General features: G+C 39.8%; 2 protein-coding genes across 2 annotated transcripts in view; one reads left to right on the top strand and one right to left on the bottom strand.

Moving 5' to 3' along the window:
- LOC134749621 (cell adhesion molecule Dscam2-like) overlaps positions 1-25,427 on the top strand; it is a 167,045-nt gene that overhangs the window by 81,139 nt on the left and 60,479 nt on the right. The gene's annotated exons all lie outside the window — the stretch shown is intronic.
- On the bottom strand, positions 16,678-20,819 carry LOC134748823 (uncharacterized protein K02A2.6-like). The gene is made up of 3 exons (XM_063683635.1): positions 18,333-20,819; positions 17,848-18,020; positions 16,678-17,415 (listed from the first exon to the last, which is right to left on the bottom strand). The coding sequence occupies exons 1-3, from the start codon at positions 20,800-20,802 to the stop codon at positions 16,678-16,680; spliced, it is 3,381 nt and encodes a 1,126-aa protein (XP_063539705.1). The 5' UTR covers positions 20,803-20,819.

Raw genomic sequence — 25,427 nt, forward strand, 5'->3', positions numbered from 1 at the left:
AATTAACACATCTCCATAGAATAAAACGCTATTTTAAATAATTTAAATCAATAAGAATTGGTTAAATTCTATCACAGTTATTAAATATTATTGCCAAAACGACTATTATAAACCAAAGTAAAGTAAAATTAAAACATGTCCATAGAATAAAACGCTATTTAAAATAATTTGAATCAATAAGAATTGGTTAAATCCTATCAAAGTTATTAAATATTATTACTAATACGACTATTATAAACCCTACCTTCTTCCTATAAAAATGCTATTGTGGGATACTTCTAAATTAAAATAAGAAGGTGCCTGAAATTTATGCAGACAATTTAAAATAATTAAATGTGTTTCAGTCAAAATGTTTAGATATGAAAATAGGTTGTGACACGATCTATTAATGATATATAAGATTTACTAATACGTTCAGATTTAATATATAACGATACGTTAGTTTATCGTGTGCCTGACGTATTTATGAATACGTCAGGATCGGTGGGTGAAGTCTGGCTTCGAAGGGTTTTATTATTTTAGTTAAGTATGTTGTAGAATAAAATAGCTGATGCAATCAATTATAATGTCACGTTACTCCCTCCTCCACGTATATTGGAGGAGTGAGTAACGGAGCTGGGAGTGAGGAGGTAGAAAGGAAAGGATAGATATAACAGGGGTAGGTTCTTTATTTATCGGCTTTTGTCTAAATATGACACGCTAAGAGATGGTTTTATTACAAAAAGAATAAATACGATTATAGGCGCGCTAGTAGCACGCGCAAGGCAGGAGCACGCACACGGATAGGCGCGTTGATAGCACGCGCAAGGTGAGGCGCGCTGGTAGCACGCGCACAGTAAGGCGCGCAGATAGCACGCGCAAAGGTAAGGCGCGCAAAGGTAAGGCGCGCAGATAGAACGCGCACAGTAAGGCGCGCAGATAGCACGCGCAAAGGTAAGGCGCGCAGATAGAACGCGCAAGGTGAGGCGCGCTGGTAGCACGCGCACAGTAAGGCGCGCAGATAGCACGCGCAAAGGCGCGCAGATAGCACGCGCAAAGGTAAGGCGCGCAGATAGCACGCGCAAGGTAAGGCTCGCTGGGCAAGGCGCGCTGATAGCGCGCGCACGGTAAGGCGCGCTGGGTAAGGCGCGCTGATAGCACGCTCTTCGAAGAGGCGAGGCGCGGTGACAGCACGCGCCTGTTAAGGCGAGGCGCGCCGATAGCGGGCGAGGCGCGGTGACAGCACGCGCCTGTTGAGGCGAGGCGCGCCGATAGCGCGCGCCTAGGAGACGAGGCGCTCCGTTAGAGCAACCGCAAAGCACCACCGGACTTGGGCGCGTGCAGAGAGAGCGCCAGACTTCGCCAGGAACACAGGTACTTTTTAAGGAGCGCGAGCGAGGGTTTCTTGATGGTGCGGGGCCTGGCTTGGCCCCGCACGGACCCTTATAACTGACGTTCCTTTGTTGGGAACTAGAAGCAAACTAAACTCAGATGTCCGCTGGGCCGCTTATATAGCTAGCGATAACATTTTCTAGAATTAATCTTTACCTTATAATTATATTTGAAAATATTTGAAAATATTTGTTCACCAGTAACAATTTTTAGATAAAATTCAGAACAAACTACTCGAAAACTATACGACCTAAACTTCATGCTAAAGAATTTAGAGTAAATTAATAGTTTGACGGATTATGTCGAAACAAAGAAACAAATATGTCAAGGAAAATTTATAGTGAATTTTAGGTCGATTAGCTTCGAAATTATTATAAAAACATGAAGTGATTAGAAAAACAGCAAGGTAAGTTTCAGGAATTATGAAACAGCAAGCGAGGCAGAGGTTTCAGACTTCGCACGCGACAGGAAAGTTCGCGAGAGCTTTGAGCATCTCCGTAACGTTATCCTGTGATTTTCAGGCGCAGATCAAGAAAATAGTAATTTAATTGGAGCCAGGGAATGCAATTTAAAAGGTTCGATCAATTGGATTCTTACGCTAGAAACCAAAGAAGGGAGGAGTTACAGAGAAGTAATCCAAGGATGCAAGGTAAAACACTACATTACCCCAAAAACCACGGAAAAAAAAACTTTTACGTTAACTTCAACGGGAAAGTTTTTTTTTAATTTTTTATTATTATTGTCTAATATACGTAAAAGTAGTGCAAAGTGAGGTGAAGTGCTAAAGAAAACATAGAATTAATTATTAAAGAAGAATTAGTGCAGGGTATGAGATGAAGTGCTAGAATAAAGTTAAACAAAATGAAATAGGGAATTTCCTGTCCGTTCATACCTCTCTTTCAAAAATCACGCGATTATCCATCTCTGACATGAGTAAGGGGTTGTGGTTCACGTTCGATGACTCACACTCCTAAGGAAAAACTCTCAATGACCTATGGCTTGTTTTTCGGGAGTAGTCGGCCGCTCCACTGGAAAAAATGATGAAAACTATATACAATCTAGTCGGTTTAGAGCCGACGAGAGTAAGAAAAGTAGAGTTAGTATCTACTTAAGTTGTGGTAGGGGTAGACCTACCACGAGTATTGGGCATAAATAGAATGACCAAGTAGCTTAACATATATATATATATTTTTTATATTTTAGATTGGAGAACCGCTCCGGAAGAAGATGCCATGCGAGACATTGAAGTCTAGTCGCAAGCTGAAGCATATTAGATGCCTGGAAATATAAGATAAAAAAAAAAAAAACCTAAGATGAAGTGATGAATATTAATTTAAATAGGTATTAATAAAAATTAAGTTTTGAAGTCCTTAATGTGCCATTTATTTCTGGACCCATTAGGATCTTCAAGTATATAGACAAGAGGTGAGAGTTTTTGGATAACTCTGCATTTGATATATTTAGGGGCCAGTTTGGCACTAAAATAGTTGCCGGCATTGCTGAGGACGTAATTTTTCCTCCAAATTATATCGCCAACCTCAAATTCCTTAAAGGATTTTCTAAGGTCGTATCTAGTGCTGTTTTTAGAGTGTGCCTTAAATAGGGCGACTTGAACTTTATCGAAAATTGGGGATAAGAGCGCCAGGTTATTGGCATAAATATCTCTAGGAAGGAACACTATTTCGTCAAGATTTTGACAGTGTGATGTATGAGTGCAGGGAAGTTCCTCGATCTATTCATCTTCTTCTCCATTATATCACTCATCCTCTCATTCCATTTATTCATCCCCATTAACGAGCTTGCTCTTTCTTTTTTCTGACTGACTGACTTACCTACCTACTTACTTACTTACCTACCTACTTACTTACTTTACTTTCCCCTAAACAACTCTTCACAAAAAAAAAACTTTTCCGTTTAAGATTACGACAAAGTTTTTTTTTCCGTGGTTTTTGGGGTAATGTAGCATCTCATACCTGGGTCCTTACTCCCAGTCCTTACTCCCACGGGCTGATCCTCCGGATTCTCCAATCGGCTATAATTCCTTAACGCTTTTGCCTTCTCTTCCTGTCTGATTCTCGTCTTCCAAATTACTCCCTGAAACTTTTGATTTAAAATGTGTACTTTCTGGCTACCACTTCTAAATTCTCCCTGAACTCCTTCTACCCTAATACGGCCCTAACCCGTCCGGTTACTTACCTTGTTGTTTTTCTAATCATTTCATGTTTTTATTATAATTTCGAAGCTAATCGACCTAAAATTCACTATAAATTTTCCTTGACATATTTGTTTTGCTTGTTTTGACATAATCCGTCAAACTATTAATTTACTCTAAATTCTTTAGCATGAAGTTTAGGTCGTATAGTTTTCAAGTAGTTTGTTCTAAATTTTATCTAAAAATTGTTACTGGTGAACAAATATTTTCAAATATTTTCAAATATAATTATAAGGTAAAGATTAATTCTAGAAAATGTTATCGCTAGCTATATAAGCGGCCCAGCGGACATCTGAATTCAGTTTGCTTCTAATTTCCAACAAAGGAACGTCAGTTATAAGGGTCCGTGCGGGGCCAAGCCAGGCCCCGCACCATCAAGAAACCCTCGCTCGCGCTCCTTAAAAAGTACCTGTGTTCCTGGCGAAGTCTGGCGCTCTCTCTGCACGCGCCCAAGTCCGGCGGTGCTTTGCGGTTGCTCTAACGGAGCGCCTCGTCTCCTAGGCGCGCGCTATCGGCGCGCCTCGCCTCAACAGGCGCGTGCTGTCACCGCGCCTCGCCCGCTATCGGCGCGCCTCGCCTCAACAGGCGCGTGCTGTCACCGCGCCTCGCCCGCTATCGGCGCGCCTCGCCTCAACAGGCGCGTGCTGTCACCGCGCCTCGCCTCTTCGAAGAGCGTGCTATTAGCGCGCCTTACCCAGCGCGCCTTACCGTGCGCGCGCTATAAGCGCGCCTTACCCAGCGAGCCTTACCTTGCGCGTGCTATCTGCGCGCCTTACCTTTGCGCGTGCTATCTGCGCGCCTTACCTTTGCGCGTGCTATCTGCGCGCCTTTGCGCGTGCTATCTGCGCGCCTTACTGTGCGCGTGCTACCAGCGCGCCTCACCTTGCGCGTGCTATCTGCGCGCCTTACCCTTGCGCGTGTTATCTGCGCGCCTTACCTTTGCGCGTGCTATCTGCGCGCCTTACTGTGCGCGTGCTACCAGCGCGCCTCACCTTGCGCGTGCTATCAGCGCGCCTATCCGTGTGCGTGCTCCTGCCTTGCGCGTGCTACTAGCGCGACTATAATCGTATTTATTATTTTTGTAATAAAACCATCTGTTAGCGTGTCATATTTAGACAACAGCCGATAAATAAAGAACCTACCCCTGTTATATCTATCCTTTCCTTTCTACCTCCTCACTCCCAGCTCCGTTACTCACTCCTCCAATATACGTGGAGGAGGGAGTAACGTGACAATAAGGCAACCTTTTGAATCTCATAAAACTATCATGCATACGCCGCACTATAGACCACTCCTTATATGTCGAGCCGCAAGTCTCTACGAGAATATTTCCATAGGTATGTCACTAGGACTTGCACCGTCTGCAATACCTTCTAAGCCCGTCGCTTAAATGGAATATTTCACGTAATGGTTTATACTATCGAGTACAGAAACCGAGACATATCTAGTAAGTAATTGACATGAGTGCCCAATAACGACCATATACAAGACAATGATAAAAGCGTTGCCCCTAATATCATGAGATCAGCCATTTCATTAAACATATTATATGCACATAGGCACATCACTCAAAGGGTAAAATACAACTGTTACTTAAAGGCCAGGTGGATTAGGGTTACCTTTCCTTACCTTTACCTTTACCCAATAAAGTAGTTAAAAGCCAAGCATTCACAGTACAGGAATATATAGTAGAGAATGCCTTATGGCATTAAGTCCGCCATTTGTACGCATTGTAATTTTATGTGCAATAAAGTTTAAATAAATAAATAAATAAATAAATTATATCCAGGTTGAATCATACTAAAAAGATCACTTATAATCTAAGTTGTTCTCATTACTGAGCTTACCTAAGTAAGACCCAATAAGGATTCAGTTACCTATGAAGGGCAATGGGGTAAACGCGCCCCCACCAATAATCTGTATCATTGTTGACTCCGATACATAACCATCTCATCCTATAAATGTATATAGTCCTATCAGTATTAACTTTTCTAGTAGCATTTCCGGGTCCGGGTCTGGGTCCGGATACGAGTCCGGGTCCGTGTCCGGCTGTCCGGGTCCAAGTTTGGGTCAGAGTTCGGTCCGGGTCCGGGTCCGAGTTGGGGTCCATGTCCAGACCTGGGTCCGGGTCCGAGTCCGGGTCCAAGTTTGGGTCTGGGTCCATAAGGAATAGAACAAATTGCCAAACGTGAACTATGTGTCATTGAAGAGTTCCCTTCTGATCATCATCAGCAGTTCCACTTCATCAAATGTCACTTTTTTTAAAGTAAATGCTGGATTCGTTGATGAAAATACAAAAATCACTATATTTATGCCTTTCACATTTGAGGAGTTCCCTCGGTTCCTCGTGGGTCTCATCATCAGAACTCGAGCTTGACAAAAATATGTCTTAAAAACTTAAGTTGCTTAACAGACATAAAGAAGAGGACAAATCGCCAAACGTAAACTATGCGTCATTAAAGAGTTCCATTCTGATCATCATCAGCAATTCCACTTTATCAAATGTCACTTTTTAAAATGGAAATTATGGATTTGTTGATAAAAATACAAAAATCACTATATGTATGCCTTTGACAATTGAGGAGTTCTCTCGATTCCTCATGGATCCCATCATCAGAACTGCTTTTTGACAAAAACGGGACCAATCTGTATATATATATATACTTACAATCAAAAAAAGAATTTTCAAAATCGGTCCAGAAATGACGGAGTTATAGGTAACAAACATTAAAAAAAAATGAGAACCTCCTCCTTTGAAATCTTGAAGTCGGTTAAAAATCACGTAATGAAGGTACCACGTGACTGGGAGCCGATCGCGCGGGAGTGAGAGAGGGGATAGGTTTCTTTTCGTTTTCTAGGCTTACTCTAAAAGTATGACAGAGACGGCACATACTCTCGTACTGCTGCAAGTAAATATATGTAATCGTCTTCGGTCGACACCAGAAGTATATAGGTAATTCTCTACCTAACACATAAAAATTCGCTATTTTTTGCGGTTGAAAGCGGGATACTTAATATAAGATATACGACTAACGAAATCGTAAGAAGAACGATTCGCTATCAATCTGATCATTCGATTTTACTAGAGATTCATTTGATTAATTTGACGAATGGGTTAATAAAGGTGGATTACAACAAATGCCTTTCCCGAAGTTGTGTCCATTGATGGTATTCGATTAATATAGTGCTTTCAAATAGCATAAGAGTCGAATGTTTTATTTCAATGAAAACGTTTAACTATACTGAACAAATTCAAGACCCTCTGAATGAACTATTGCAAATAAAACGTATTTGAAATGACTACTTTGAATGAATGAACAGAATTCATAGCGACATTAACAGTACGTAAATGTAACTTTTACTTTATTAACATTGTCTTTCATTTAATACTTATAGGATTATCCTTTTATTATGGTTAAGAAATAATATTCATTCACAAAGTAAAATGTCAGGTTTATACTCTTAAAGGTTCTCTACTTGCACAAGATCAACGAAGACAACCAATAATAATATGAAAAATTACTTTGTTGTGTAAGACCATCAACAAATGACTTAACATCAAAGATTTGTAGGAACCGAAAATCATGCTTGCACCGGATCTGTTAGTAACAACGGATCAAGAAAATCAATACAAAATATTTGCGAGTATTAGCATCAACAAACAAAACTTCCCGACGTGCATTTCGAATTCGCGACTTACTCTACCAAATAAGCTAGCCACCAGGGCCCCGAACACGTATAATTTATAGGTGCTAATAAACATAATATTTAATACTCGTATGACTATTATTTAAAAACAAAAAGTAAATTAAAAATTGTTTTCTATGGGAGATAAAACCACAATTTCTAAAAACATCTTTGACGCCGCGTTGTACCGGGTTCTACCTCGTCTAACACGTTTGCAGCTTGGTATCATCAAATATATATATATATAACTCCGTAATAGATGGATACATAACAGTCTAAGGAAAAAACGTGCCTTGAAAATCAAGAAAATTTGATTCTCGATCAGATGGCGCCACTACCTTTGACCTACTCTCGTATAGATGGCGTTGACGGTTTCGTTTGTTATTTAACAATTTTAACGCATATCAGTGAAAGAACATGGGTCAAAATAATATAAAAATAATTAATGCAAATATTGCAAATTAAAAAAATCATTTATCCATATATAAATACATTTTTTGATATGTTTATTTTTAGTTTTAATCGTATGTCGATAGATGGCAGTGAATTTACTGTGGCTACAAAATTTACAATGACAGTACCGCTCCTAATTTCTGAAAACATCTTTGACGCCGCCAACGAGCCAACGGACGCCAGGTGCTTCTTTCATCCGAAAGCGGCCACCAATCCGTCAACATTTTGGTCCACGTTTGCAGCTTCATATCATCAAAGCTGTTATAATCCCAATTTAACTTAATTAGAAATGTCTACACTGAAAAATAGTACCAAGAGGGATTGTAGATAAAAACATTAGTGTAACACAGAGCAGGGATCTGGAATTCTGCAAAATACTGGCGGACGCTAGTCGTTAACGATGGGGACACAAGTCTTTGGCGGCAGCGATTTCTTCATAACGAAACTTTTAATTGGTAGGTAATCAGTTTGCTTTTGTATCAAGGGAACAGGGAAGGAGAAGGAAATATTTTGAGCCAGAAAAAAATCTTATAACAATTTTTTGTTTTCCCTTGAGGAGAGAAACACCATATTCCAAACATGTACATATTTGGAATATAGTCAATCAATATCACATAGGTATTAATGTAGCTACTGAACTGAATGAGCTTAACGAAAACGTAATGAAACCGCCCGCAGCTTATGCTTTCACCAGCACCTAACGAGCGGCAACGCGTTCCGAGATTTTAATCTTAATTTCCCGGCAGGATGTACACGCGTTTGGATTGCATCCAATATCCCTGTGGAAATGCGACGCCGAATGTGGGAATATTGTTTTTATGCTCGCAGAAATGTTGTGACAACTTTCGAACGCGACTATGGAAATGTATTGAATCGCTCAGTTCGTGTCTACGTGTCACGGTGAAGTAAATTAACGGGAAAAGTCACTGAAGTATTCCCAAATACCCAAACCCCCCAAATATATATACTTTTGATTTTTGTACATACTAGCGGCGCAAACATAGTCTCGTTTTTATCGCTTGTCATGTTATGCGTTACTTTCGTACTCATATCATACTTGTTAGAACGTGAACGTGAGAGGCGATAAAAACGCGACCATGCTACCGCCACAGGTAAACACCTATATTAGTTACCTAGCCTATATAAAAAAATATCTGCAGTTTTTAACAAATCAATGGACATAAAACCCTTAAAACCCTTTCGATAGTTTAGAATATTCTGAAGCAGCCGGGATTTAGCTAAATGCCCTAGACTTTTAATAAAGGATGGTTCCATAATTTTGCTGAAAAAGGAAAACAGGTAAAATATTCCAAGTCCAAAACCAAACTTTGTCAGTTAATTGGGTAAATTAAATACTACCAAGTTATAGGTATTTAATCAATACCACGAAATACAGAGCGACTTTGTAAAAACTTCCAACCCGACCAGACTTATCGCTAACAAATTTGAAATTCGCTCAGTTCTTCCGTGTATACACATAAAGTTTCCAATCTTTAAACAAAAGTAGCGGAAAGTAATCAAGCAGATTGGTGCAGAACCCAAACTGGCGCCCGGGGCCTGCGATGAAAAATTAAAAAGTTATGGCACAGTACGGCTGTAATTACACTGGGATAAAATATTTTAGCATGATAACCGAGGTCCGATTGAATGATTAAATATGGATACCGAAATGTTATAATAATAAAAAAACAAGAATTGGATATCTAATACCTACAATGATCGGATTCCTATCTGCAGATCAGACTCGTAAAAGGTTTTTAGGAGATAACGGCGATGGTAAAAAATACACTTGTTTACAATTCTAATACCTACACACTAAGATATCAGAAAATATGTCACCCGTGAGTGGACTGGGATTTCCAAAACGCAAGCTCATTACAGAAATAATTGATAAAAATGATTTTTAATAATCATTTCTGGACTGGCTGATCCCTGAGAGGACCTTGATTTTTGATAGAAATGGGACTGATTTGCGTCATATTTACATGCCGATTGTTATTTTTCGAGCAGCGGCGCGAGATTTAGACTTTGCCCTTACGGACACATTTAGAATACTATGCAATATGCGTTTATGCATCGGTACATAACTGCTAAAATTATAATCCTTTCTTATGGCGTTGCTCGTAGATGGAAAAAATTGTTGGTACAAATCTTATATTCACATCGTAATTAAGTAGCTAAATAAGCTTACACAAGTTTTTATTACAAAACAACGGAACATTATATTATGTATCTCCGTTAACACGGTTAATAACATTAAAGTATCAGTTATACACTGTAAACTGCGAGCTCGCTTTGTTTTTGTTCTCAGTAATTATACGTACATTATTACCTATATAGCAAAGAGTAAACAGAAAATAGCACCGGTGACAAAGAGATACCGATTGACTAGTATTACACGTATGTTTATTTACATCAAACATGGCCGTTCAAATTAGCTCCTGGACGCGTTTTAGTTTAGTACAGAATTCATTTTATACATTCGTGAACAAAAGTGTAAAGAGGTGAAATAAACTCCAATAAACAGCTTACATGTTAGTAAAGATAGATAGATATGCGCTGGCCACAATTATGTAGGTAGGTACTTTCCAAATAACCCCAAATTAACTTGTCATAGTCCATTATCATCAGTGACCTCTTCATTTATAGGTTAATTTATCAAAAAACAAATCATTAGATCAAAAAACCAAATGTGAAACTTACCTATACTTATTGCCTTACTGCAATAAATACCAGTTATTGGTTAAGAGTCCTCGGCAAGCTCGGCCGAATTTCACCTTCCCATACAAACGGAGTTCCGTTCTCATTTTAAAACTACGGGTTGGATTGTGGTTGTTGGTTTTTTTTTTCGACGCATGGGTAACTCAATCTGAGTTAATATTCGAACAATAACTTCACAAGTTTGATAAGAAAACCCAGGCTGTTTAGTTGTTCCTTAATGCCTCACGTTCTCCTAGAGGTATAATTAATAATTTTGTCACAAAGTTTACACCAAGTTTATGTTATTGTTGACGTCCTTGACAAATCCCTTAAAAATACTTTCCAAGTCCGAAGCAGAATTTATACTATAAATACAGACACAATGAACTTTAAAGTTTGTTTAGCAACTATCCACAACGTAGCAGGGAAAGTTTTAATAGACCGGCAAGTTGCGCGGGCTCGCACCGACTTGCTCGAACTCACCCTCGACGTCCGCCGACAGCCGACACCTATTTTAACAGCGACACAGCGACAGTCTTCGTGAATACTTTAATGTTTCCTTGATTAATTAATTACGTTGGCTTGACAGGATTTTTAATGAAAGTTTTGACGTAGGTAATCATAAATACGTCGAATCAGTAAGTATGAAACGATATTTCCAAACAAGTTTTAAATAGAACCGCTATTTTTAACCGACTTCAAGATTTCAAAAGGAGGAGGTTATCGATTCGGTTGTTTTTTTTTGTTTTTTTTTAATGTTTGTTACTCCATAACTCCGTCATTTCGGGACCGATTTTGAAAATTCCTTTTTACGAAGTTTCAAGTCCCGCACTCAAAAATTTATGATCTCCATACAAAATTTCAACCCCTTTTTCACCACCTTAGGGGATGAATTTTGAAAAACCCCTTCTTAGTGGATACTAACGTCATAAAAGCTACCTATTGTGAAAAATTCAGCTCTCTAGGTCCAACGGTTTGGGCTGGGCGTTGATTTAAGTGAGTGAGTCAGTCAGTCAGTCAGGACTTTTACGTTTATAATATATATATATATGTATATATAATTGAAATTTCTATGAGATTACACTATAAACACCTTTCAAATAAATAAAAAATTGTTAAAATCGGTTCACATGGTAAAGAATTATCCCTGAAAAACCAACATACATACAGGTCGCGCAAATTAGTTATCCAATTTGCTCATAGATGGCGCTGTAAACAATTATGCTTAGCCATTACAATTTTATTGTGCTTCTGGTCAAGTTTTTCGTCATTATAGTTACATGAGAAAATTTTAAGTTTGTACGGAACCCTTTGGGGCGCGAGTTAAACGAACTCGCACTTGACCGGTTTTTGACAAGGACTTTCAAGGTCACATGATGTTGATGCATCAAGGCGGTTTGTTTACAGGTGGCCTACCGCGAAACGCGAAAATCGAAATTTCGTTATCTGCTTCTCTCCTCATTCGCTTGCCCTTGTCCCATTCACTTGGGGTCGGCGCAGCATGTCTTTTTCTTCCATACCTCTCTGTCACCCGTCATCTCATCATTCACTTGCGTTAGTTTCATATCATCTTTATCTTCTCTATCAATCGAATAATATATGTAAGAGTGATAGAGGCAGATACCAAACTTTCGATTTTCGTGTTTCGCGGTAGGCACAGAGTTTCGCGTAATATTCCCTATTGCATTGATCGATATTTATTAAAAATATCGAACACGAACCTATCCAAGCATCTAAAATTTTATTCAGTATTCATCGGCTTTCATTCAGAATTCAACATACCGACAATTTTAATAAAATCATGCATATTTCGGTCTCGTTTCTGCATGACTAACTTGCTGTTTGTTGTGCAGAGTTTTTAGGGTTCTCTGAAAGTTAAATTTTATATTCTTTACATTATTCTAAAGTTTCATAAAGTTTGATTTGGCTAATTTAAAGTAGTAACCTTAATTGGTAGTATGCATTGATTTTTCTTATGCGCTTATTATATACATCTACCTATACGGGCGCCGGGCACTTGCGAAAGGTCAACCGTCAAGGGTTGCTATATACCACCCTAGTTAGCATCCTAACAGCAGTTTTCTGTTACCAATATACTTAAAATAAAAATAAGTCTACTTCCACAATCGACCGATTATTGTTAACGATGTTCTGATATTTCGTGAAACGGAAAACAGCCCGGACATCGGAAATCCATGACACCGGCCCATCCACCCGGCCACGGCGGCCGACCCGGCTAACGTATAGATACATATATGTAATAACCGCTTTAGTTGATACATGTTTTTATTAGAGGTTATAAAACAATATTGTATCGGATTTTTGTACATTTCCCGTCCACTAAATTAGTAAACTTTTTTAAATACATATAAATAGTACATTACTACAGAGGCCGGGAAGGAAGGGGTTGCCGGCCGAATAGAATATACGGCCGAACGTAGTGAGGCCGGATAGTTATGAGGCCGACAACCCGTTTTCACGCCGATGTATGTATAGTGCTTTTCTCAAACGTTTAATATAGGTATATAGTTTGTCAAAGGACTGTCTTATTTCAAACATAGACAGAGAGAATCATACTATCTTTGTCTTACACTAGTACTAACACCCAAAAGAAAAGGATGAGTATAGTTTTTTTTGTTCTTATTTACTAACAAGGTTTGCTTAACCTATATATATCAATCAAATTATTTGTTAGCTGTACGTCCAATACGCAGTTCGTCCAAAAACCGTCTCGTGTGATGCGGAAGGGTCCTGGATTTTCCCCAGGCTACCATCCCCCCACACAGTTCTACCGCTCGAATGGCCATAGTGCCATAGAGCCCGTCAGGTTAAAAAAAATGGCTGAATGCTATGAGGCTGTGCCACAATTATATGTGGAATAGACATTAAAAAAAGCCACTTCCCGGCCTAGGCCTGCAACTTTGTATGAAATTTCATTACAGACCTCTCGTCTAGCCGCGCCTGAAACGTGATACTTCCCAGCCTAATATAAAGAACGTAATATCAATATTACATAGCATGTTTGAGAAAAACTACTTAGGTATCAAATATATATAGTGAACGGTCACCATGGTCACCATAGTGAATGGTCGCCTGCCACTAGGGATATTATATGCGCTTTGCTGACCCTCCTTTTTTGGGGTTAGGAGAGGTATATACAGGGTGATCAATCCAAATGGGTCAGATGGAGAAGTCAGAAACTATGAGAGATAGCGAAATTTGTTCTGAGGAACCATGGCGTCGATTTTAGATTTAATAATAATGACATTCAAACTTTTTTTAAACTCTCATACATAACCGGGAATCGAACCTGGTCAATATTCTTTATGTAAGTAATCGCGTGTAGTATGTTTGTATAATTAATTCTGAAATTTGAATAAAATTTGCCGGCTCAAAATTACTTAGGTATACTTACATTAGTTTTAGAACTTAGTTATTAAGGTTAAATAACAAAGGTTATTGTTTTTTGCTTTTTAGTTTTTTCGGCGGGGTAATTTTTTTGTTAAAAAGTTTTTATTGATAAAGTGAATATTTTCGGAAATAATTGATCCGAAAGAAAAAAAAATGTCCGATCCGATCTCTAACTTTTAAACCATAGGTCCAAAAAATATGAAAAAATCGTGAAAGTAATTATTTACAAAAAAAATCAATGAAAACTATACCGAATATGATCGGTTAACCCGTTTATTGAGTTATCTCGCAAAAAGTCGGGAAGAGTCATACCCCCTTATTCAAATCATTACGGGCTTGATTTAGTTAAATTATGTTTTATCTCTTTCTTAATAATAAATACATAAGTCAAAATGACAGATAAAGTCAAACGATTCATAGCAGAGCTAATTCAGGCCATAGTCTAACCCGTTCGTATAAAAATACCGCAAATCGATGTACAGGTTAGCCGTTTGGCACACACATACTAGAGGCCAAAACAAAATTTTTGACCCGCAGTTCCTAAAAAAATTTCGCTGCGGGGGGAGTGGTAAACATAATTTTTTTTGTATGGAAAAAAAAAATTCCGAAACCTATGGTATGTGGTATCATACGAAAGGACTTTTTGAGGCAATTCTAAAAATATATCACATCATTACATTTCGGGCATTTTTTTAAATTAAAACAAAAAGAATTTTCGAAACATACCAAGTTTTGGCTCCTCCAGACACGATATGGCTGATTTTTTTTTTGTACAATATACCACAAATGATACGTGATATCCTCATGTCTAACTCCAAGAAAGCAATTTTGAAAATAATATCATTAACAATTTTTCTTTTAATTTTTCAATTTTACAAAGTGACACAGTTCTACTTCAATACCTATTTCACGAGACTTATGGAACTATACTGCAGATACGGTACATATTAATCATAAAATGATACGTAATATCCATATATCGAACGGGAGATACCACTTTAACCCTTTAACTGCGCCTTTCATCAGTTGGTATAGTTTGTTTAGTTTTTGACACAAAATATCAAGATTGTATCCTAGTCTAGTGAAATAGGTTTTGAAGTAGAACTGTGTCACTTTGTAAAATTGAAAAAAAAAATTGTTAATGATATTATTTTCAAAATTGCTTTCTTGGGGTTCGATATCAAGATATTACGTATCATTTGTGGTATATTGTCCAAAAAAAATCAGTAAGGTATATCGTAGCTGGAGGATACAACCTTGATATTTTGTGTCAATAACTAAACAAATTATACCAACTGATGAAAAGCCGCAGTTAAAGGGTTAAAGAGGTATTTCCCGTTGGATATATGGATATTACGTATCATTTTATGATTAATATGTACCGTATCTGCAGTATAGTTTCATAAGTCTCGTGAAATAGTTATTGAAGTAGAACTGTGTCACTTTGTAAAATTGAAAATTAAAAACAAAAATGCTAATGATATTTTTTTCAAAATTGCTTTCTTGGGGTTAGACATGAGGATATCACGTATCATTTGTGGTATATTGTCCAAGAAAAAGTCAGCCATATCGTGTCTGGAGGAGCCCAAACTTGGTATGTTTCGAAAATTCTTTTTGTTTTAATTTAAAAAAAATGCCCGAAATGTAATGATGTGATATATTTTTAGAATCGCCTCAAAAAGCCCTTTCGTATGATACCACACTCGATAGGTTTTGGAAAAAAAATTTTTTTTTTCCATACTAAAAAATAATGTTTTAGGAACTGCGGGTCAAAAATTTTGTTTTGGCCTCTAGTATGTATGTGCCAAACGGCTAACCCGTACATCGATTTGCGGTATTCCTTTGAAATCGGGGTCGAGCGGCTTCCGCTACCAGTAACGCGTTTATGAATAACGCCATTATGTTAGTAAAAAAACGTACAAATGCAAGCAGCTGCGTAGGCTTTAGTCCCTTTTGCTTGTTATGTAATGTCCCTTTTGCTCGACTGAGTAAAGGGTCCACGCTGGTATCCAGGTGTTACTGCCCAAAGTTGACAGTAGCAATCATTGCCCTGGAGACCTGGAGTAAAGTTTCGCCAGTTTAGTATCAAGATATTGAAGAATATGTACTTTTATTGAAATAGTCTATATATATATATTGCTTTTTTTAGGGTTCCTTACCCAAAGGGTAAAAACGGGACCCTATTACTAAGACTCCGCTGTCCGTCTGTCCGTCTGTGCGTCTGTCTGTCTGTCTCATGAACCGTGATAGCTAGACAGTTGAAATTTTCACAGATGATGTATTTCTGTTGCCGCTATAACAACAAATACTAAAAAGTATGGAACCCTCGGTGCGCGAGTCCGACTCGCACTTGGCCGGTTTTTTTTATTTTAACATCACAATTAGCCAGCCTAGCCTAGGAACAGGAAACTAGCCGAACGCGATCTTGTTGAATGTATCGGTGTAAAGGTTCGGCAGTTTTTTTTACCGAAACCGAACCTTCGGCCGAAACACGATTTTTATGCCGAAACCTGCCGAAACCGAAACATCGGTCGGACAATATGTACTTAATAGTAATATTTTACAGCACGGTCCTAATCCTAAAGCTATCGCTCTGCTTAGTTCGGCTTAATTCTGTGTGGTTTATGAGAAATAGGGGTGAAGGGGTGTCCGACTAAGGGTTGCAGGAATAACACACGTCCGTTCGTTGCAATATTTAATCGATACAAAGGAATCTATATCTACCTACTTTATGTGTTACCTATATTTTTGGCTAAGTACCCACATACATCACACCTCCCCACTTAATCATGAAGTAATATTAATTTATACATTATTACTACAGTACTTTAAACTAATTATAACTAATCTATCTCTAGTCTAAGTCTACGACTTGGCAACGGCCTCAGCGTCATCGGCGATCGCGCTGGTGGACGAGGATGTGGGGAAGGATTAGCTGTAACGTCTACATCTGACGTTTTATTAGGTACTACCTCCCCCCTTACTGTCTCTGTCTCTACCTCACCCCGATCCACCGAACCACCAGGTTGTACCTCGTCTCTCTCTAATTGTTCAGCCTGCTCATCCCCGTCGGCCCCCCGGTCCGTAGGACACGGAATGCTCGACAAAGCTGATGATCTGCGCCTGATTTGGTCTACATGTCTAACTAGAAGTCTCCCGTCTCCGCTATCTAGGGTATACCGACGTGAACCCTCCTTGCCTACAACAGTACCTTTGATCCATTTATCGGCACCAGTATAATTACGCGCCCAAACGGTATCTCCCGTTACCAAGTTTCGCTCCGCGGTCGCGCTCTGAGCGGCCTGCACCTGGTGGCGCTGCGCGTCACGGACCCGGTCTTCCAGCCCACGATCACTACGTAATAAGTCTAACCTCGAGTTTAAATTCCGTTTTTGTAGAAGCATCGCTGGGGTTTCTCCTGTGGTACTATGAACGCTATTCCTATATGCTAGCAAGTAAGTTTGTAAGGCGACGTCTACATCTAGCCCGTCCCTAAACGATTTCTTTATCGCCCGTTTACACAACTTTACTGCTTGTTCTGCAGCTCCATTGGACGCCGGGTGGTACGCGGGTGAAAATGCCTGTTCAATGCCGTTTTGCGTTAAGAATTGTTTGAACTCTGCGCTTGTAAAAGGCGGTCCTTGATCTGAAACTACGACTGACGGTAGCCCAAAGCGAGCGAAAGTCGCCCTAAGTTCCCTAATTACGGCGGACGAGTTTGTACGTGACATCTCAAACACCTCAATCCATTTAGAGGTCGAATCAATTAGAATTAAATAGGTCCTACTTTTATATTGCAAAAAATCTACGTGAATCCTAGTCCAGGGCTTCGTAGCATACTTCCATGGACTGGGCGTAGCCCGTGGCGGTGCGACCGCCTCCGCTGCACACGTCTCGCAACCTCTACACAACGCCTCCACCTCCGCGTCTATGTTAGGCCACCATACATAACTTCGCGCCAGTGATTTCATTTTAACAATACCCATATGACTAATATGCAGCTGTTTAAGTACCTTTTCACGCAGCGAAGTAGGTATAGTCATACGATATCCCCACATCAAGCACCCGCGGTCAACATACAACTCGTGTCGCCTTATAAAGTAAGGCTCTATCTCTTCGTCGGGACAGCTAGCCGGCCATCCTGATTGCGCGTACGCGATTACCCTACTCACTAACCTATCCTTGGCTGTCGAAACACGTACATCATTATTAGTTACCGGTAGAAAGTTTTCCACAAAATTCACGTAAGTGACTTCCTCCTCTCTACCCGCTGCACCCTCTTTTACCTGAGGTAACCGCGATAGTGCGTCCGCACAATTTTTTTTCGATGCGACATATTCAATTTGATAGTCGTACCCCGATAAAAGAACCGCCCATCGTTGTATGCGCGAAGCTGCCATTACCGGAATTCCGACCTTATCTCCAAAAATGTACGTGAGAGGCTTGTGATCAGTTCGTAATATAAATTTGCGACCGTATAGATACTGGTGAAACTTACGAATTCCGTAGACAATTGCTAGTGCCTCCCGGTCTATTTGTGCGTACGCACGCTCCGCCGCTGTGAGCGTGCGCGAGGCATATGCCACGGGTCGCTCACCGTGCTCCGTGACGTGCGATATCACCGAGGCAACCCCCACTCCAGATGCATCGCAAGTCAAAATCAGGGGCAATTCTTCTGAATAATGCGTTAGCACTTGACTCGACCCGAGCGCCCTCTTGATTTGTTTAAAAGCCGCCTGACATTCCCTATCCCACACGAACTTAACTCCACTTTTTAATAAATTATACAAGGGTGCCATTATACTACTGACATTACCGACGAACTTCGCGTAATACATTACCATTCCTATAAAGGCCCTCAATTCGGATACATTACGTGGCGCCGGCGCGGCCTCGATGGCCTTTACTTTTTCTGGGCAAGTATGTATACCATCTTCACTAATAACGTGCCCTAGATAATTAATCGATTTAGCAAAGAAAGCGCATTTCTCTTTTTTTACGCGCAACCCATAGGCTTGCAACCGCTCGAAAACCTTAACTAAATTGTCAATGTGCGATTCTGTGTTGCTGCCCGTGATAATCACGTCGTCAAGGAATACGCCTACGTGTGGTAAGTCCGCAAACATTTGTTCCAACCGTCTCTGAAATATACCCGGGCTCGAGGACAATCCATACACAAGACGATTATATCGAAATAAGCCCTTATGAGTATTAATCACGGTGTATTTTCGAGAATCGTCTAGCTCAAATTGCGCGTAGGCCTGCGATAAATCGATCTTACTAAATCGCTTTCCGCCATACAGGCGTGCTAACAAATCGTCTACCCTAGGTAACGGATATCGATCGACTTCTAGCATTCTATTTAAAGTTAGTTTGTAATCAGCGCAAATTCTTACATTACCGTCCTTCTTTACTACCGGGACAATGGGTGTAGCCCAGTCCGAGCGGTCAACGGGGGTGAGCACACCGTCGCGCACCAGTTGCTCCAGCGCGCGCTCCACCGGCGTGCGCAGCGCGTACGCCAGGGGCCGCGCGCGCAGGAACACCGGCCGCGCCCCTTCCCGCAGGTGGATGCTCACGCGACCGCCGGTGAACCGCCCCAAACCATCCGCGAACACGTCACAAAATCTGGAACTAAAATCCGCCAGGTTAAACTCATTTTCATCTACCTCGGTTCTATTAACATTGCAAGGCCTGCATGGCGTAGGTATGGGTATATTTAATTCCGCCAGCCATTGTCTGCCTATCAACATGGATTTACCATTTTCAATTACATACATCTCCAAATATTCCTGCTTATCTTTATATTTTACAAGTGGTTTTACTACACCCACCGGCTTTACAAGTTCTCCCGTGAAATAACGTAATCTAACATTACTACTATAAAGTATTAACTGCGAAAACAATTGTTCGTAAACTTTTTTGCTGACGCATGAAATCGCACTGCCTGTATCACATTCCATGTCGAGGTCAATACCCTGCACATTCATTTTCATAAAAATGGGTTTGTAATCCGCTGCCTTTAAGTTATTAACATGTATAATAATTACCTCGTCACTCATGTCACTGTCCTCACTATATGTTTCCCGCTGACTGGTTATATTGGTAACTTCCACGCTGTGAGTATCTGCCATTAATGGACACACCCGCTGCAAGTGTCCCTGCTTGTTGCACACCTTGCATACATAGCGGGCGAACCGACAGGTTTCTGTGCCGTGCGTCCCGCCGCAAGCCTTACAGTGTGCATCACGTCCTTTTCCCGCCGACGGCGCCGTCGCCACCTGCCAACCGCTGGCGCGGGCCCCACGCCCAGCGCTGGCGCCTCGCTCTGCGCCCCGCGGCCGCCATGCTCCACGCGTCGCCTCGCCCTTAATACGACGTGACGAACTCGCCGCTATCGCTTGACAAGACGCCAACGCACTTGTCCCGTCGCTAGCAGGCTTATGTGACCCCTCGACCATAGCGGCGTCCTTCTCAGCCGCTTCCATACTGACTGCCAGATTAAAAGCTTTAGTGAAATCTAGGTTATCCTCTGCAAAAAGCCTTTGTCGAATGGTCTCGCTGTGAATTCCGCATACAAACTGATCCCTTAAACTGTCTTGGAGCCCCGTCCCAAAGTCACACGTTTTAGACATTCTTCTCAAAACTGCCACGTAATTAGACATCGACTCACTATCTCCCTGTTTTCTATGCCTAAATTTATAACGTTCTGCCAGTACACTGGGTTTTGGTTGCAAATGCTTTTCTAAAATAGCAGTTAAGTCGGCGAATGTTTTTGAAGTAGGTTTATCCGGCGTGCATAAGTTGACTAGGAGTTCATAACACTCGGCGCCAATCACGGTCACTAACGTAGCCACTTGCAACTCGGCTTTAATGTTGTTACACAAGAAATACTGTTCAAGTCGTTCTACATACAACCGCCAATTGTCCGACGCGACTTTAAACTCGCCTATTTTGCCTATTGACATTGTTTTTTTTTTTTTTACCACACGCACAGAACACGCACTAAACGGTCCGAACTGCTCGTCGCCACTGAGAAATAGGGGTGAAGGGGTGTCCGACTAAGGGTTGCAGGAATAACACACGTCCGTTCGTTGCAATATTTAATCGAGACAAATAAATAAATAAATAAATAAATAAATAAATAAATATAGGACATTCTTACACAGATTGACTAAGTCCCACAGTAAGCTCAAGAAGGCTTGTGTTGTGGGTACTTAGACAACGATATATATAATATACAAATACATAAATACATAGAAAACACCCAAGACTCAGGAACAAATATCTGTGCTCATCACACAAATAAATGCCCTTACCGGGATTCGAACCCAGGACCATCGGCTTCACAGGCAGGGTCACTACCCACTAGGCCAGACCGGTCGTCAAACAAAGGAAACAAAGGAATCTATATCTACCTACTTTATGTGTTACCTATATTTTTGGCTAAGTACCCACATACATCACAGTTTATTACAACCCAGTATCAAAGGCAAAAAATATGGAAATATCTATTCGTAAATCAAAAGGAGCGTTTTCATAGAATATTACTGTCTGTAGATCGGTTAGGCGAGGCCCGTCGATGTTCCGACCCGCGATATTACTGAAAGCCCATGCAGGAGATGTATTTACGTTATTTGTTTCTCCGATGTTTGGACATAAGCCTAAGGCTACGGCTAGGACTGGGCGGATCAATTCGCCACTTATCAAATAGCCACATATAACATGGGCGTTAGAAGAAAAGAAAAAAAGAGCACTATAAGGTGGCCACAGAAATAACACATGACAAGTATTAATATACACTTTTAGTCGATTGTGTCAAGGAATGAGGTGTGTTTACAAAGTTAAGTACCTCTTTTACGCAATACTTCGAACGACAAAGACCCGCAATACTTTCCAGCTATATTAATTTAAAACATACGCTCTAAGTTTGGCCACAGCCTCATTCTGTGGTCAGAATGACGAGAAGGTAATGACTTCATTATTCAAGTTTGTTCGCTAATTTCAATTTCTCTCAACCTAATTCTAGTAGCGATCGAGATTCCTCTTAATTAAAGGTTTCTAAAGAGCCTCTTCGGAGTTCCGTGCAATCCTACCAATATTAGACATCGATCTCGATAACATCAATGCTGCTGACAACCCTATTTAAGTACTTGAATATAACTGGCAACTGGGAGTAAAGTACGTAAACATTGACAACAACCATTACAATTCCTCACAGTTGATATATAAACTCTCATTAATTCGTTCCTGAACTTTAATTAAAATGATTCGGCCAAGTGGAAGCTGGCATGATGCACCAATGGCGTGCATAAATTTATAAAAGGTTTGATTTTTTTTCTTGAAGCTAACGCGCGCTATACTGTTATACTTAGTTGTTATGTCTGCCAAATGGCCACCTCTAGCTGCATGGCGGATGTGAACTCTTTTCATTACATTTTTGCACATTTCCGGCGTTATCTCTGTGACTGTGTCCCGGATATTTTGTTTTAACTGTTGAAGGTTTATAGGCCTGTTAGCCTAGTCCTTTTAGATAACCCCACAGAAAAAAGTCAGGAGCTCTTAAACCTGGGGATTTTGGTGGCCAATCAATCACCGTTTTTAGAAATTGGCTGCAATTTTCTTAGCGTTTCCGCAGTCCAGGATTGGGTTGAGTAGAATTGTTAGTGAGCGCATGCCACTCGCTGATACACAATGGTCACGCGCTTACCAACAATGGGCACGCGCACGCAAAAAAGGAACAAAGGCTTTTGTTTAAAAAATTAGGGTCTTTGGCGAAAAAATCATTTAAGAAGATGTAGACTATAAGCAGGTTTAATAAATATTTATAGAATTTTGGTCGATACAGTTTTCAAAATGGCAGATTTCAGAGCAATTCGTTTATGTATTTTTACGTAAGTATTACAGATGAAAGTATTGACTGAAAGTAGCATGACAAATACGAACGTTTTCGAGAAAATACGATGGCAAAGGATTGTTCACTACATATGATCTGTACCTACTCATTATAAAATTAATTATTTCATAGGTATATTGATAACATAATCCGAATATTACGTAAGTAGGTATAATGCTTAAGCTCGTTAACCACGTTTGCCTTCAAAGAAAACGATTTAGGTCAAGGGCATACATGTATTTGACATAGGTAAGACTAAGAAGCCACGGTATCAAAACACGACTATCATCATCTCTACCAGAAATACGAAAACTTAGCGATCACTTAGTTGACCCCTTTGGGAGCCAGAAAATTAATGTTCCCATTTGATCGGACATACAATGCGGATGCTCTACGGTTCAAGCTTGATGGTACCGTGATTTCATCTGACTTTCACCCAATATAACCTGGTCTATTTAAAATGGTATCTTACCCCCGATGTGACGGTTATTATAAAGATCTCTGAGGGAATAGACATCTCATTTTATGTTGGAGGCTGTAGTTTGCCATATACGTTTTGACAACCCAGTGGACCGAGATAAAAGGGCACTGAAGTGAATCAAGAGAGTGCTATAGCTATGTTTATGTTATTCTAATACTATATTGAACGTGAATCGAAGTGTGAAAACGAATGCGACGTTTGTATGGAATGAGTATATTGAGAATGTGATATGTTATTTTCGCTGAAACCTTTTGAAAGCTTATCTACCCTGAAAGTGTCGTTATAGTTAGTAGTACTGTTTTGTGAATTTTATGATCATGAAGAGGACTGATGACAATTCTTATGTTGTGATCTATATAAATAAAAGATTTTTATTTTTCATGTACATACATAATAAAATATAATAATTATAACAATATCTATATATATATAAATCAATCCCTATTTCACTTGGTCACGGAATCACGCGTCACGCGCGTGAACGGGTGGACCAATTTCGCTAATTATTTTTTTGTTGTGTTTGTTATTGTCAGGGAGTCAGGAGAAGCTTCTTATGAAAGAAAAGATTAAGTCTGCGAAAAAACAAGATAGATATAGGTGAAACGAAGTTCGCCGGTACATCTAGTAAAATTAATTAAAAAATTAAAAACACGACTGCGGAATTTTAAGCGAACTGAAAAGCTAAAAATAATTTTGATGTTAGTTACATAACTTTATGAATTTAAATTGGAATATAAATGTACACTTACGGTCATTTACAGTAAATACAAAGGTTTATGCACATTTATGACGTGACTGTACCTGTGTATTTTATTTCGATTGCAGTCGGGGGACCTTTTGAATGGGAAAATGCACTACATCAAGGTCCCCCGACTGCAATCAAAATAAAATACACAGGTACAGTCACATCATAAATGTGCATAAACCTTTGTATTTACTGTAAATGACCGTAAGTGTACATTTATATTCCAATTTAAATTCATAAAGTTATGTAACTAACATCAAAATTATTTTTAGCTTTTCAGTTCGCTTAAAATTCCGCAGTCGTGTTTTTAATTTTTTAATTAATTTATTTTATTTTATTCATTTTAGTGACAAAACGAACTAAAACTATGATTTATAAAAAAATCCAGGCAATTTTTAAATGTAGATATTAATTTTGACCTTTTAATTAGCTCAACGTTCCGGAATTGAAATACGGTCATCTTTTCTGTGGGCAATATGTTCACGGTTTGGGACATTTCACATCTTTATATTTACATAGGTACAGCTTTTAAGAAGTAGTACTGTATTTTTGAATGTGTGAGGCTCAGGAGAGTCATAAAGTCTCATAAATTCAATTTTTACTTAAAAAAGATTTTTATTAAATTATCTTTGACGCGACTTTGGTACGAACCACGCATGGCCTTTGGCAAAATAGCAGGTTGATAGAGTGAGATAAGTCTGCAGCGATTTTGATTGTCCAGACTGTGCAATCATTATTTTAACTGGGAAATTTCTATGAAATTATAACGTATAATTAACACTTGCACACTTGCACAAGCCGGCCCAAGACGTCCAAGAGAGACGCGCTTTTATGAAAAGCCTAAAGCAAAGCTGCGGGAGGTTAGTGCTGAAACACAAAACCATTGTACAAATATCGAAATGCGTAGGACTTATAACTATGCAAAGGCCGAAGGCCGAGCTCCACGAGGTCCCACAGCCCGGTCTTTAAGCGCGCCTTCGTTATTAATTTAAGATACTAGAGGAAATTGCAGGAAGCGCGTACCTGTTGGACACTCCGGGCCTTCGGCCCTAGGTGGAGTGCCTGAGTGACACTTGTAACATTGTTCTGTGTTTGAATACTAAAAGTGCGCTACTCTCGAACTCGAACGCTTCGGGTCTGCGGCCTTCGCATTTAGATACTTGTACTTTTGTTCTATGTCTGAATACTTAAGAAACGCGCGTCTTTCTCGGACTCTTCGGGCCTTCGGCTATGTGCGTAGGATAAATTACAGGAAGTTCGCACAGTCAAGTGGGTTAACTGGGGACAGGTGGGATAACATTACTAACTTACTTACTACTTGCTTGGTTGGCGCGATGACCGAAAATGAGTCTTGGCCTCCGACACAAGAGCAAGCTATTTTTGCCCTGTCCTATGCGGATTCACGCCAGCTTTCACTGACGCCGAGCTATAACATTAGAGAAAGAAAAAATGTCCCAATTATAGTCTACTT

Source organism: Cydia strobilella, chromosome 2 (assembly GCF_947568885.1).
Source record: "Cydia strobilella chromosome 2, ilCydStro3.1, whole genome shotgun sequence".
Lineage (NCBI taxonomy): Eukaryota > Metazoa > Arthropoda > Insecta > Lepidoptera > Tortricidae > Cydia > Cydia strobilella.